A 16,122-nucleotide genomic window follows, 5' to 3' on the forward strand; every position below is an offset into this window, starting at 1 on the left:
CAAGTGCATTGAACCGAACCACTAACCAGAGGCCCATTTTGGCACAGTCACTTTTCTAGTGTTATGCAAAGCATGGAGCTTGCTGTAAAAGAGCAGTCATCCATCTGTCCATCTCTTGGCTGCTTTGGCATTGAGCATATGAGTATGAATAGACGGTAATATATTATAATTTGTGGGGTTTGAGTGATATTTATTAGTGGATGGTCAGAAGTGATCCCCTCAACGCTTGCTGCACAGCCTTTAAACTGATCAATTTGTCTTGCGTTGCTGGTATGGAAGGATTGCTTGCATGCTGTACATATGGGAACACTTGACTACACCACTATTTCCAATATCAGTGCATACATTTTGTTAATCCCAAAAAGGGCTTTTGTTGAATCTCCATCTTTGTATCCATGTTTGATACCGAACAGATATGTTTGATATGTTTGACAGAAGTCTCCTAGAGACTGTGACACACCAGATTATTTCCCTTTCCCTTAACCCTTCCTGTTCCGGTTGTGCAGGTCCTGCTGTCGCCACTCCTTCCGGTTCCGACAGCGCATGTTCTGCAGGCACCACCCATTCCTGTTACAGAGTCGCAGGTCCTGCAGTTGCCACCTGTTCTTGGTCCTGCAGCCCCCACCTGTCCTTGTTCCAGCAGCGCCCGACATGTGGGTGTCACTTGTTCCTGTTCCAGCAGTGCACATCCTGCAACCGACACCCGTTCCTGTTACGGCACTGCGCGGCTTGCGGCATCCACCATGCCCTATTCCGGCGGCGCATGACCTGCGGCAGCATACTCTATATTTTTCCACCTCATCTTTTATTTAATTTTTTTAAATGTTCTTTGTGAGGCATGGTGATTGACTGGTTAGCACGTCTGCTTCACAGTGAAGAAGCGTGAGGTTCGATTCTGGCTCCGGTCTTCCTGTGTGTAGTTTGCATGTTCGCCCGTGCCTGCGTGGGTTTTCTCAGGGTACTCCAGTTTCCTCCCACATTCAAAAAACATGCGTGGCAGACAAATGGAACACACTAATTGCCCCTGGGTGTGAATGTGAGCGTGAATGGTTGGTTGTCCATGTTTGTCCCATGATTGGCTGGCATCCAGTTCTGGGTGGATCCTTCCTACTGCCCCAAGACAGCTTCGATAGGCTCCAGCACACCCGCACCCTCCTGAGGTTAAGCAGATTAGAAAATAGATGGATGGATGGAGAAATAATCAGTTTCACCGTGTGCGTGCATGTGTGTCTGCATTTGTCATGAGAATGTGTTCTGCTCCAGTAGAAGTACATTCCAGACTTTGCGGGCAACCAAGAAAGGCTACCCTGATAGTTTCTGATCTTCACCACACATGCCCTCATCTCCTTTCTTCCCCTCTGCCCTCTCCACTATCTACCACTTTCTGTTGTTTCTTTTTTTGTATCTCATTCCATTTACACACACTATTCTGGGGGACACCCAAGTTTTGCTTTATTTAAAAAAAAAGTCGACAGCAGCAGTTGTTTCACTTGAGGCACATTATCAGTACTTGTGACTGACAGTAATGAAGACCTATTACAGAGACAAGTTGACCTGCTCTGGCATTCAGACCAAAACACGCTGACATCACTATAGACCAGTGTTTCTCAAATAGTGGGGCGCGCCCCCATGGGGGGCCACAAGGCTCCATCAGGGGGGGCGCGTTTGACCTTAGGGAACATGTGTTTTTATTTTTTTACTGTCCTAAAATAACTTGCAGTTGCACCTCCACTACGTTAGGGGGCAGTGGCGCTCTCACTGGTAGAGTTTGCGCAGGGAGCTTTCTCATGACCAACAGGTGTGCAGCTGCCGGGGGGAGCCCTACAGTGCCACCTGTTGGTCCCTAAACCGAATCATGACACTATTGTTTGTTGTAAGTTGGTCCATAAAGTTGGTCCATATTTCGTTCTTTTTTTATTCTCTTATACATTAATAAGAATACAGTGTTATGCAAAGGTGTACTTATAACAATTTTATAGACAAATGATACTACTGTATTTGTAGTCATGTGGGGGGGGGGGCGAGATGTTTTCCTCTTCCTTGGGGGGGGCATGATATTTCAATAATTTAATTATAATAATATAATAAATGCCTTACATAAGCATAAATGGCCCATTATTCATTTATTGCGATCTTATTCAAATTCTACTGAAGAGTGTGCAGTTACATCTGTGTGGAGTTTGCATTTGTCTCTTGTAGTTGCATGAATTTTTTATGGGTACTTCCTCTTATTTCCTATCCATTCCTTCCTCCCATACAACACTGAAGTGAATTCGATGTTGCCTAGTTAGTGATGACATTATTGATTTAATTTTCAATGTAATGTAATAATAATAATGTAATAATTTTGTAATGATCTCTCTTCACCGACAGCGAGCATCTTCTATTCAGATTTTATGCAAAACAGGAAGTGTGTCAACAAGCAAGAGCTCAGCTTTTAAATTTGACACAACACACATTAGAACAAGAGCATCAACATGGGCTGAAGGACGGCTCTCTCGCTGTCATGTGATGGTGTTTCCAGGTAACCGTGACGACCAGGTAACGTTGGCACAACTTGGTTAAACAGGGAAACCTGTTCTGCATGGGAGGAATTTACGTTGTTTGTAAATAATCAGAGACTTCTGTGTGTGCAGTGGAATAATTCCCTACTCTCCTTGCATTTTGATTGCACAGGCTGAAAAGTGTTTTCAAAATTCTGCTCCAGCTAGCTATTTCCCACTTTACTGTTCAGAAATAGGCGGCCCGGTAGTCCAGTGGTTAGCACGTCGGCTTCACAGTGCAGAGGTACCGGGTTCGATTCCAGCTCCGGCCTCCCTGTGTGGAGTTTGCATGTTCTCCCCGGGCCTGCGTGGGTTTTCTCCGGGTGCTCTGGTTTCCTCCCACATTCCAAAAAACATGCGTGGCAGGCTGATTGAACACTCTAAATTGTCCCTGAATGAATGAATGAATACTGTTCAGAAATAGAAATGACATGGTTTGGCATTGTCGAGTACCCAAATGCAGGGAAGCCGGAAGGCAAGATTGGGAGCAACTTTTTTCACTGAAGAACAAAAAATAAAACAAGATCCTTAGAAGAGTCAAAACTAAATGAACAAAGTCCAAAGGCGCGCATGCTGGAGGGAACACCCTCCACTCCAGCCAGAACTGAAAAACAAAAACAGATCAAACCATGACAGAGTATTTTAAACTGGTTACAGAGAGCAGGAAAGTCACAATTAAACGAAACTCAACTATTTATTCATTCATTCATTCATCTTCCGAGCCGCTTGATCCTCACTAGGGTCGCGGGGGGTGCTGGAGCCTATCCCAGCTGTCTCCGGGCAGTAGGCGGGGCACACCCTGAATCGGTTGCCAGCCAATCGCAGGGCACACAGAGACGAACAACCATCCACGCTCCCACTCACACCTAGGGACAATTCAGAGTGTTCAATCAGCCTGCCACGCATGTTTTTGGAATGTGGGACCCGGAGAAAACCCACGCAGGCCCGGGGAGAACATGCAAACTCCACACAGGGAGGCCGGAGCTGGAATCGAACCCGGTACCTCTGCACTGTGATCTAAGCCAAGAGTGTCGGTGCCAATTTTTTTGTCGCAGTCCCTCCCTGCTTACATTGATATCAGTACTGGTGATGAATTGGGTCATTTCTTTAACTTTGTCCCAGAAAAACTCTGACAACTGGGTAATCTCCTGTCGTTTTTGACAATAATAATTCATCATCAGGGAGTTTAAGCGAGCAAACGGCAGAACCCATGAGCTCAAGCAGGATCCATTTAAGGACATTTTAACATTATGCACATTGTAATGAGCAGCCAGGTCCCATTCTCCTTTTCCAGTTTCCTCTTCAACATCACTGGTGGCTTTCTTCTGTGTGCAGTTGCTTCCTTTACTCTGAGAGATGCAGCGGTGAAAGATTCCAATTTTTCACATGACGCCACGCGAGACTTGTTTGACTTGTAAGACTTGTTTGAAGTGAGAGGTGCAATTTTGCCACAAAATTCGGCCACATTCCTAATTGTACAGTTTCAGGTGCATACAACATCAAAATTCCACAGCACAGTAATTGAAAAGCAAATTTCTGTGATGATTGGCAGTCTGTATTTCATGACTGCGTTTTGGCAAGTGTTTGTCAGACAGTCTGTCCCTGCAATCCTAAAGCGACAATCTAAATAAACGGATTCCTCAGCTATGTTTTCTGCCCTGGGTGTTTGGCAACATTTTCCTTATAAACTGCATTTTGCATCCCTGCTATGACCCCAGTGGAATCGTCTCGGTGTGGGCAGACCAAAGCAATCACAAAAATAATAATCGGTGTTCCCTTCAGCAATGTTGTCTCTCAAATCGCCCTCAGTATCCCAGTCCTCTTTTATTCCATCATTTCTCATCCATCCTCCTCAAGATATCATCCCTACTTCTCTTTTCAATTCACTCTTGGAGGCAGATCACATAAAATATTTAGTCGGACCTCCTTGCAACAGCCGAATACGCATTATCCGTTGCCTCTCGCTCTCTCCAAGTCTAAGTAGTAGGAGAGCCCTTTTCTCCCAACGGGTATCTGAGCGTGCGTCAGGGTCATTACAGGGTGAACAGTGAAGCCTGAATGTCAAAACGATGTGCAAATCAATGAGGTGAACACAGAGGGATACGGATAGGTCACGTGGAAAACAAGAAGAGAGTGGGTAAGAATTAGCTGAAAAGATACGTGGTGTCAATGTGCGAGGAAATCTCCAAATAAAAAGTAAGACTGACACCAATTTGGTCTCGAGGGATAACCGCGCTGACAGGATTGATAGCTCTGTTTACCTCCATTAAGACTTAAGTATGCGTGTTTACCTCTTGAATAAACTCATTCTTTATCTCCACACCTTGAGTCGTGAGTAGACAAACCGGCATGACTGCGAGAAGAGAAAAGAAATGCATCTCTTTGTGGTTCAAGAGCAAACATGTGCTCTTCAGAGGTAGATTTGTTGAAAACAAAGTTGAACATCGCTTGAGAATCACTTAGCTTCTCAAAACAACTGCCTCCTTAAACAGTGCTGACTAGCTCACTGTAAGTGTCGCGTCTTCTGATCAAAAACACAATTCTAATGTTTCCAGTCAAAGAGAAATTCCCAAGGAAGGAAGAGAAATAAAAGTGTGTGTGTGTTTGTGTGTGTGTGTGTGTGTGTGTCAGTGTGCGTGTGTGTAAAATAACATTCCATTCATTCTTTAAGTGCTAAGCTGGCCATACTGCAGCTGCACTAGTATTAAACAACAAACACGCAACCACACACAGATATGGATACGTAGCCAAGTCTTTTTGTCAAAAGTGTTTTCATGAAAGTAGTTACAAGTGTGTGTGATTTTTTTTTAAATTTTACTGTAAAGAACACCGGCCTCTGTTGAAACATTGAACATCAAAGCACAACATAAACTTATTCACACGTAACTTAGCTTACTTAATACTTTGCACTGACTGGACAGAATTTCTCGAGTCCAGTCAGCAGAATTCCCACTATCTATCTATCTATCTATCTATCTATCTATCTATCTATCTATCTATCTATCTATCTATCTATCTATCTATCTATCTATCTATCTATCTATCTATCTATCTATCTATCTATCTATCTATCTATCTATCTATCTATCTATCTATCTATCTATCTATCTATCCATCCATCCATCCATCCATCCATCCATCCATCCATCCATCCATCCATCCATCCATCCATCCATCCATCCATCCATCCATCCATCCATCCATCCATCCATCCATCCATCCATCCATCCATCCATCCATCCATCCATCCATCCATCTATCTATCCATCCATCCATCCATCCATCCATCCATCCATCCATCCATCCATCCATCCATCCATCCATCCATCCATCCATCCATCCATCCATCCATCCATCCATCCATCTATCTATCTATCTATCTATCTATCTATCTATCTATCTATCTATCTATCTATCTATCTATCTATCTATCTATCTATCTATCTATCTATCTATCTATCTATCTATCTATCTATCCATGGATCCATCTAGCTAGCTATCTAGCTATCTAGCTATCTAGCTATCTATCTATCTAGCTAGCTATATGCGGATAATAGATGGATGGATTGATGGATGGATAAAATTCAACTACTGTACTAAAAAATACCGTCATCATCTCATGTCAATTCATCCCTGCACGTTGACCACTATTCTTTAACACTCTTTTCTTTTTGTCAAGTTCAAAATGCCCTTGCAAATATAGCGTTAAATTGAAGCATCTTGCATTTAGACTCTTCATTTTCTTTCTTATACATTACCCTGATCTCTTTATCATATTCATTTTGTCTTATTTTATTTTCACAAGCCCTGAATTTACCGGGCTAACCTGAGATTGTATTTCATCCCGTGGAAATGTGTGTTGGTACAACAACAAAAACGAAATAAATCCTTGGAGCTTTGTATCCTTGAATTTTAAGGAAAGGAAAATTCCTCGAATCCTTGAAAACTCAATTTTCAATATAACTCAAAGGACAATGAGAAAATAAATTATTAATAAATGCAAATAAAAATAAATGAAAATAATAGCAATGAAAAAGACTATCAAAACAAATACTGGCTGTTCCGACGTGTTTTTGGCCACTTAGGGGAAGTGTGGCCCCGTGCATGGATGGAGCACACAATTAGAAGAGAAAAAAGCTGTGATTGAACTACAGTATTAATTTAGCTAATTTTTTCACTGATTTGGAACAACGTGTGCCTGTAAGTCGTGTTATCTTCCCTGTGTATATCTCTTTCTACAGCGTTTGTGTGTAAATATTCCTTATTTGAAGGAATATAACTCCCAAAGTCAATGCTAATTGACCATTAGCAGTTGAATGGGATATTACATTGACTTTAGCATTCTTTCCTAGCGATATGTTAAAATGTGTTATGAAAGTGTTTTGTTTTCAAATACACAATTTTTGTCATTCTTTTAGTTGTGTGTTTAATTTTACGTAGACTCCAACTGGGGTGTCATTAAAAGGCTTAAAGGATGCTTAGGGATGGCAGAATCACATATGCGAAACACTTGTTACGCAAGCAACATGGTGCAATCAGTGTACTTTCACAATGTCAGTAACTGGTAAAAACAAGGCACAGTTCTGATCATAATTTGTTGTTTTTCAATGTCATGGTCCCATCTCAAACTGTAAACTATTCCTCGTCCCTGGAATGTTCACTGCAGACGTGTGCTGGTCTGCTTGACCTTGTGCACATCGGGAGCTCGACAAAACTTGCGTAAGTGCACTTTTTGTAAAAATTGTGGAAGAACATGCCAGTGTGCATCTTTTTGCTGTTTCATTTGTGTCCTCTTCATTGTTGAATGTGTCTTTTGTCCGGCAGTGAAATGATATGTCGTTGGACCTGAGATGGACATACAGTGATCCCTCGCTATTTTGCGGTTCGTTTATCATGGCTTCAGTGCATCGGGGATTTTTTCAAACACATTCATAAAAAAATTAATAAATGTTTTTTTCAAGTCCACAAAAGGTCCGTAAGAAGCAGCGAAAGTCAGCAAAAACAACAGCGAGTCACATAGAGCAACATATACTACATGTATATGTATTTTGTTATTCATAAACTAATCTATACATGATTAAATCTATTAGTATACAACATTAAGTCATATTAATTACTTAAAAATTTACTTATACATGCATGTATACCATTAAATTTGGCCTTATAAATATTATGTACATGTACCTATATGGAGGGGGGGATCGCTACTTCGCGGATTTTCGTTTATCGCGGGTGGTTTTGCTCCCCATGAACAGCGATAAACGAGGGATTATTGTACCTTTGAAAATGTTGCCACAAAAGTGAAATATATCAACATAGAGGTGTATTTTCCAGCTCTTATGCCTTTCACCAAATTAAACGAATTAATTATTACCAATCAAGTTACACGTGCAAAATTAATGAAGCCTTTTTGAAAAAAAAAAAAGGAAAATCCAACATATAATTCAAGTCTAAACTGCACCTACCGGTATTCTTCTGCAATAATATTTCACAAAATGGGGGAAAACAGAAAGTGGGATTATTGACTACGGTGTTCTCTTTTGGACAATCTCTAAATCACAGTTGTCAAACTCAAGGGCTCAGGACCATATCTGGCCCATAACATCATTTTATGTGACCCGCAAAAGCAAACCATGTGTGTTGACTTCATTTTTCTTGCGAATTGTCTATACTTTTAACCACACTGCTACCAATTCCTTCTCTGGGATAAAGGGAAAATTTTACTGGCTTCTGGCTTCATAACTCATACATCAATTTGTTGTGTTTATGTATATGAGATAACATTAGGCGATAATTCCTTCATATTGATTTCACAGTCATAATGACCTTCTGAGGGAAACCACAACTATGACGTGGCCCACAACAAAAATGTCTTGACACCCCAGGTTTAAATCAATCAGTGACCTTCATGCATCATTCCTCAAAGTTTTGTGGCCACTGGTTTTCTATTCATTTTTGGGAACTGTGTGTCCTATTAAGTGAGTGTTTTATAAGTCCTCATGACTCCTATGAAAAAAAAAGAGTCTTTATAAAAGCAAAGCTTTTGGTGGCCCAAGCCCTTTGCGCAGTACTGCATATAAAATATAAAGGTATTGTAAAATCGCTACCCATTAAAGGTAGGATGTAATGTATTACTTTTGTTTTACACTTTCATGAGAGCAGCCGTGCTGTACAATACATTCATTCATTCATTCATTCATCTTCCTAACCGCTTGATCCTCACTAGGGTCGCGGGGGGTGCTGGAGCCTATCCCAGCTGTCTCCGGGCAGTAGGCGGGGGACACCCTGAATCGGTTGCCAGCCAATCGCAGGGCACACAGAGACGAACAACCAATCCGTGCTCACACTCACACCCAGGGACAATTTAGAGTGTTCAATCAGCCTGCCATGCATATTTTTGGAATGTGGGAGGAAACCGGAGCACCCGGAGAAAACCCACGCAGGCCCGGGGAGAACATGCAAACTCCACACAGGGAGGCCGGAGCTGGAATCGAACCCGGTACCTCTGCACTGTGAAGCCTACGTGCTAACCACTGGACTACGGGGCCGCCCCCGTACAATAAAATACATGTTTATTTATATGGCACTTTCACAACAGCTGAAGCTGTAACAAAACTTAACGCCCAATATACTTTTGCCCCTCAAAGGGATGAATTTTATTTTCCAAACATTTCTGGCAGAAATCATTACATTAAGCTACTTGAATGTTCTTTTTATATTTAAAATGTGCCTGTCTCGTTTGTTCCCGAATGAGCTCTCCTGTGTTCACTCAGATCTATGTAGGGTCTGTAATGGCTGGCTATCATTGGCTAAGGAGGCAGAACCAGATGGCCGCACTTCACTTTCCAACCACAAGTCTACAGTTTTATGGATGTGTATTTCTTTGCATATAAACTTCCTATATAAATTCATTCATTCATTCATTCATTCATCTTCTGTACCGCTTGATCCTCACTAGGGTCGCGGGGGGTGCTGGAGCCCATCCCAGCCGTCTCCGGGCAGTAGGCGGGGGACACCCTGAATCGGTTGCCAGCCAATCGCAGGGCACACATAGACGAACAACCATCCACGCTCACACTCACACCTAGGGACAATTTAGAGTGTTCAATCAGCTTGCCACGCATGTTTTTGGAATGTGGGAGGAAACCGGAGCACCTGGAGAAAACCCACGCAGGCCCGGGCAGAACATGCAAACTCCACACAGTGAGGCCGGAGCTGGAATCGAACCCGGTACCTCTGCACTGTGAAGCCGACGTGCTAACCACTGGACTACCGGGCCGCCCTCCTATATAAATCTTTGTGAAATTATTTATATTCAAGAATGTCATGTGTTTGTTCACAGGGCTGAATTGAATACGAGAAGGGTTATTTCCAATGACTAAATCTGGAAATGCTTTGGTCTTACTGTACAGTAGATAACGGTATGAACCAAAGTGGTGTAATCTGCCAATGAACCAAAAAGAAGACAAAGAATAAGAATAATAAGAATTAGAAAACCTTTATTTGTCTCACAATGGAGACATTTCCAATTTACAGCAGCAAAGTTATGAAAGGAAGAAAGTAGAAGAACAAAAAGTATAGGATCTGCTGTAAAGGCAGCCACTCTCGCGGCGCCATCTTGAAGACATAACAACGAAACAAAGAAGGAGGAGGACGAGGAGAAGACGAAAAAAAGAAGAAGGGGATGGAGAAGGAGAAGAAGAATAGGAAGAAGCAAAAGCAAACAGCAAGCATTTGAAGACAGGAGGAGGTGTACAACTTACTTGGACTGGATTTTACCTTTGGCCACAATGCGGACTTAGATTCTGGTTCTGGTAAACCATTTTAAACTTGAAATAAAACGTTTTGAGGCATTTTAGGAGTTACAACATCTGCAGGTAGGCAGGAGCGTACTCCCACTGAACGTACCTTTACCATTCAATAAATTGTCATAGAAGTGCGGGTGAAATGTATGTGAGTGTATCGGTGTGTATTGCTCTTTACATAATCACCATATTACGAAAGATACAATGATAGATATTAAACTTCATTAACCATTTCAATCCCGTTGAATTATTGATCTTTTGAACTGATTAACAGACTGACTGATGGACTTGCAGACTGCTGAAATACACTGACGGAAGCAATGATGGACACGTGGTATAAATAACATGATGGACTGAGTGACTGACGATTCAAACAAACAAACAAACAAACAAAAAATCCATGTGGGGAAAAATAAGGAACCTTGAGAACGTGCCGCTGATGGGAGAAACCTTCTACCAGGATGACCAGGCTGCAATGTCTGCCGAGTGGGCAACATTTGACACAATAGTGTACATTACAATGCAATGTTAGTTAGAATGATATAAAAGTCAATTTAACGAGATGAAATCGCTGCAGGAAGACACCTTTGGAGAAGTGGGTTTTCATGTTCTGTATGTGGATTTTCTTCAGGTACTCTAGTTTTCTCCCACATTCCAAAAACATGGAGGGTAGGGTGACTGAACGCTCTCTACGGTTCCTTGGTGTGATTGTGAGTGGTTGTTTTTCTGTGTGTTCTCTGAGTTTGGCTGGCAACCAGTTCAGGGTGTATCCCATCTACTGCCCAAGACGACTGCGATAGGCTTGAGCATGCCTGCGACCCTCGTGAGGATAAGCGGACCAGATTATTGGACTTTAACCAGGCTGTACCCCACCTTCCACCAAAAGTCAGCTGGGATAAGATCCAGCTCATCCACAACCTTTGTGAGGATAAGAGGGGCACAAAATGGGTGGATGAGTCCAACTTGGAGGTCACGTAAGGACAATTTTTAAGACTATCTGAGCCTCCTTTTTGTCAGAAAGTACAGGGAAATGAGACGTCTTTTGTTTTGATTTTTAAGTCAATTTAGTGCCCGAAAATACCTGTACAATTGTAAAATCATGAGCAAATGTAACACTGCATTTCAGAAAAAGAACATCATACACAGTGGTAGTATGCGATAGTCTGGGGCTGCTTTTTTACTTCAGGACCTGGATGACTTCCTGTGACTGATGGGACCATGAATTATTTTCTTTACCAAAAAATCCTGATGAAGAATGTTTCTGATCTCATGCTGAAGCACATTTGGGTTTTGCATCATGACAACAATCAAAGACATTTCAGCAAATTAACTTCCAAGCGGCTTAAAAAAAACAAAAAGAAATGAAGGTTCTGATGTGGCCTAGTCAAAGTCCAGACTTGAATGTAATTAAAATGCTGTAGCATAAGCTTTAAAAGGCTGATTATGCTTGAAAAATAATTCCACAGATATGTGGAAAAACACATTGCCAGTTATAGAAAATGAGATTATCCCATAGGTTAATATGGTTAATGGGTTGATGTGGAATTCACTCAACTGGCTGCCAGCCGATCGCAGGGTTCACACTCACACTCTACATTGTAGAGTGTTCCGATAACCTGCCATGCATGTTTTTGGAATGTGGGAGGAAACCAGAGTACCCGAAGAAAACCCACGCAGGGACGGGTAGAACATGCAAACTCCGCACAGGAATTAGGAGGTTTTAGAGAGGGTTTAGGGCGGCCTGGTGGTCCAGTGGTTAGCATGTCAACCTCATGGTGCAGAGGTCATGGGTTCGATCCTATAACAAATAATCAACCATATACACTAATTTATCCAGTCCAACCGTCAACCCTTTTAATGAGATAGTTTGGTTAGCTCATCCACCTCAGAGTTCTGAGGTTGGGGCTCAAAGTGGAGCTCCGGCCTCCCGGTGTGGAGTTTGCATGTTCTTCCTGGGCCTGTGTGGGTTTTTTCCGGGTACTCCGGTTGCCTCCTACATTCCCAAAACATGCATGGCAGGCTGATTGAACACTCAAAATTGTCCCTAGGTGTGAATGTGAGTGTGGATGGTTGTTCATCTCTGTGTGCCCTGTGATTGATTGTCTGGCAACCGGTTCAGGGTGTCCCCCGCCTACTTCCCGAAGACAGCTGGATTAGACAGCTGTGTGTGTGTGTGTGTGTGAGTGTTTGTGTGTTAGTCACTTGTTACACGTTTAGTAGTACCCGACATTGAAATGAAGTGAGGAAAATAAGTTGGTCTCATACTTTCCATCATTAAATCTGATTTATCCGCATGAAAAAGACGTGTCAAATCTCTGTCGCACTGAAAATACATCTACAATAGGCTCCAAGTGTGTCATTGTTACTTAAACGGAGTAAGATTCTCCGTGAATGTGGAATGTTTGATGTAACATATGAGCATGCAAAGAAACTTTCAAAAACTTTTATTGTTATTTTCTTGAACATATCCCCTCCAATTGTGCCCATTTTATTCAAGCGGCCGCGGCGGGACTACAGCGCAGCTTCTCTTGGGCATCCGCCGCATATGCCGCGCCGGGTTTTCCGGATTTCCTTCGGCGGGCTTCTCACAGCCTCGAGCTGGTTTTACTCAAACTGCTGTCCTGATATCACTCCGCTGGCATGGTGGAGAAGCTGACTTGATTCTTGTGTGATGGTGGCAGGCGTCAGCCAGTGACTACACACTTCCGCCACTGCTTCCCATATTCACGTTTTGCGCCGTCTGGACTCTTGATGCCTCACAACAGAACCAGGCGACATCCTTCCCGGGATTGCTTTCAAACCAGTAACCATATGACATACACGTTGACTTGGGAACTCCGGAGCCCGTCAGGTCCAAGCAGCAAAACTTTTTTCTCTACGGATAAGTACAACAGCGTAAAGCGGCGAGTATACTGTCGCTGCTCGGCGGGGCTGTTGGTGTGGCTTTGACCGCCGGTTGCCCGCCTTCACACCGCCGCCGTCGTAAATTGTTTGGCTTTCCGGTGGAGTTGTTTCGAGCGAGTGGCGTAGAGACGCTTCATCGTCAAAGCCTCTCATGCTGGCTCTTATTTGTGTTCTCGGGAGCTGTTTGTTTTGGAACCGTGTTAGAAGAAGAAGACGAGGTCACTCGCCAGCTCCCGGCCGTATAGGCGCGAGGCTCGCTGCCCTTTAAAGCCCCTGGTTGTCGCTCACTTCGGGGGCTGTAGCCGGTTCCGACCTCCGCTGGCCGGCTCCTTGGGACCCTTCGCCGCGGAGGACAGGGAGGGGGGCGACGGAGGGGGACGGCGGTGAAGACAAGCTGGACGTTGGAAAAAAAAGTTGCTTCAAAATAGCAGCCACTCGGCCCACTGATGGGGGACTTCGCCTCCCCCGCTGCCGGACCCAACGGCAGTATCTGCATCAACAACAGCCTGAACCCGGCCGCCGGGAACGTGGTGCCTGCCGGGGCCGCGGGCATACCGAAGCACAGCACCGTCGTGGAGAGGCTGAGGCAGCGGATAGAGGGCTGCAGGAGACACCACGTCAACTGCGAGAACCGGTACCAGCAAGCCCACGCCGAGCAGCTGGAAATCGAGCGCAGGGAGACCGTCAGCCTGTACCAGCGGAGTCTGGAGCAGCGGGCCAAGAAGTCGGCCAGCGGGAGCGGAGGCAGTAAGCAGCCGCAGATCAAACAGCCCGACCCGGACTCGGCCTCCTCCACGGAACAGAGGAATAACACGCTGATAGCGGTAAGGACGCGCTCCCAATGACAGCCAGAGACACACAGCCCCCTCTCACTCACACACTTCCGCAGACAGTTCACTCAACATCCATGGACCACAAACGAGCACTGGCGGTAGCTGCATGACTACCGCTGGACTAAACTTGTTTACTCACAGTTGCAAGAGCTGACAACACGGTCACTCGGCGGTAATCGCTCGCCTCACTTTCACAACAACGCCGACTAAGTGCGTTTGTTTGGTGAGAGAAGCAGAATGCTCGATACTTAACAGCTGATTCTTTGTCCTCTTCAGCCCGTTTTAAAAGTGTTTATTCATTGTGAGCTCTCAAGTAACTTTTTTTTTCTTCACGGCCAAACTACTTCTCCTTTCTTGGGTTAAGTGTGCGATTACTCTCTGTAAGTAGGCATCGGTGTTGTAACAAATGCTCTCAGCAATGACAGTTTAGGCTCCAGATTTGTGACATGTTTTCTAAATCAACAACCCGTCCCCTGGTGCCAGTGTATGTTTACATGGACTACAATATTATATTGCTATGATCAGTCCACTTTGTGATTCGATCAAGTACTATTTGAATGGTGGTTAGAAAAAACAATTAATAATACAGATACATTAGAGGATCAATGACGACACACACACACACCCACACTCACTCAAACACACACTTCTGGCTTTGAGATAAAAGGTCCATCTCGGGAGAGAGGAAGTTCTGGGTGTGATACGATGCCCAATTACAAACAGGTTCCTGAAGGCATATTGTTTCCTGTAAACGCAGCACTGTATTTAAGTACAGTGAAATAAAAAAAAATAACTTAATGATTTGATGTCACTGTAAACAGTCAGTGATGCAATGCCATGTGCACCTGTACATTCAAGGGAGCGAAGCAGCAGATGTCAGATTGTTGCCAGAATAGTGACAATATTTTCATGTGTTATAGCACACATCCTTTTGACAGAACAAAATGATTACTCGCAAGCGCAAATGAATTTTATGGGAGCTGACAGAATAGTTAGGCTTTCTTCTGATTGGGAGCAGCGGATGCATTTTGTTGTTACTATTAGAGTCGTCGTGCCCTGTGGTCATCTGTGATTCTTACTGTAGATTTGAGTATTAAAAAAAAAGTATGTGATTGCATGGCCATTGAGAGCAATAGAAAATAGACACAGACAAATTGTGTAAAATCCCTGTTTGCACTGTATCTCCTGTGGGCAGGCTCAGGTTTCCTGAGAAAAGACCAAAGGACTCATGTCTGGAATGTCAACAGTGTCTTTCCTTTTGTTGCTGCAATGAGCCCAGGTCTTCTCCTTTTGAGATGTAAAATAAGAGCGTCTTTAATGTCCCAGCTAGTTGTTGAAGAAGAGCCTAGCTAGAACCATCCGTAGTACTTGCAATGCAAGATCTCCCACTAGCTCTTGTGGACAGTTAACTGAATTGTCTGATTGATGGCTGGATAAAAAAAAAAAAGCTTGGAGGATGGAGGAGCTTCTCTGTCACCAACGGTGACACTTCAAATGCACTGTATTCAACAACCGCACTGTGCTTCGGAGCGCCAAGACGTGAGCCGAAGGGAAACGAGAGAAGTGTGTGTGCTCTCCTTTTTTTTTTTTTTTTCAATTTCATTGCTCTGAAGAGCAGAGCTGCAGCTAGATGGCTGTATGTAGTCACTGCAGAAGCAGGCATTCGAGGAAAGCCAAGCTTGCCGTTGCTCTAGCCAAACCCACCGTGTGCACGCATGCAGACACAAATAAATGCCCACGGGGTTATGTTACAGTCTGTTCTTCAGAATACACAGCGTTGAGGGGTGTTACAATACACACTGCGTTCTAAATACAGTACCTGTATGTTAATTGGTGCTCTCACTATTAAACGGTACCGACTGAGCAACGGCATTTCCAATTCTTGCTCATGATGTCAGTTTATGTAATGGCATGCATTCTTTCAAATGAACAGTACGGTACAGGTAGATTTTTAATGATTTGCTCTACATGGGAACTAATAAACATTAAACACTTTGCTCTGTCATAAGTATATTTACTTACAAATTGCGTTCGATG

At 43.5% G+C, this 16,122-nt stretch overlaps 1 protein-coding gene across 2 annotated transcripts in view; it reads left to right on the forward strand.

The window, feature by feature from the left end:
• Positions 1-12,786: 12,786 nt before the first annotated feature.
• maml3 (mastermind-like transcriptional coactivator 3) overlaps positions 12,787-16,122 on the forward strand; it is a 100,648-nt gene continuing 97,312 nt past the window's right edge. For both annotated transcript variants that reach the window (XR_007965863.1, XM_052083224.1), the window contains exon 1: positions 12,787-14,076. Coding sequence is in view for 1 of the 2 variants with exons in the window: in XM_052083224.1 (XP_051939184.1) it covers positions 13,699-14,076 (378 nt within the window). In the remaining variant the exon portion in view is untranslated. The remainder of the gene's footprint in view (positions 14,077-16,122) is intronic.

This window comes from Hippocampus zosterae, chromosome 13 (assembly GCF_025434085.1).
Source record: "Hippocampus zosterae strain Florida chromosome 13, ASM2543408v3, whole genome shotgun sequence".
In the NCBI taxonomy this organism is placed as follows: Eukaryota; Metazoa; Chordata; class Actinopteri; order Syngnathiformes; family Syngnathidae; genus Hippocampus; species Hippocampus zosterae.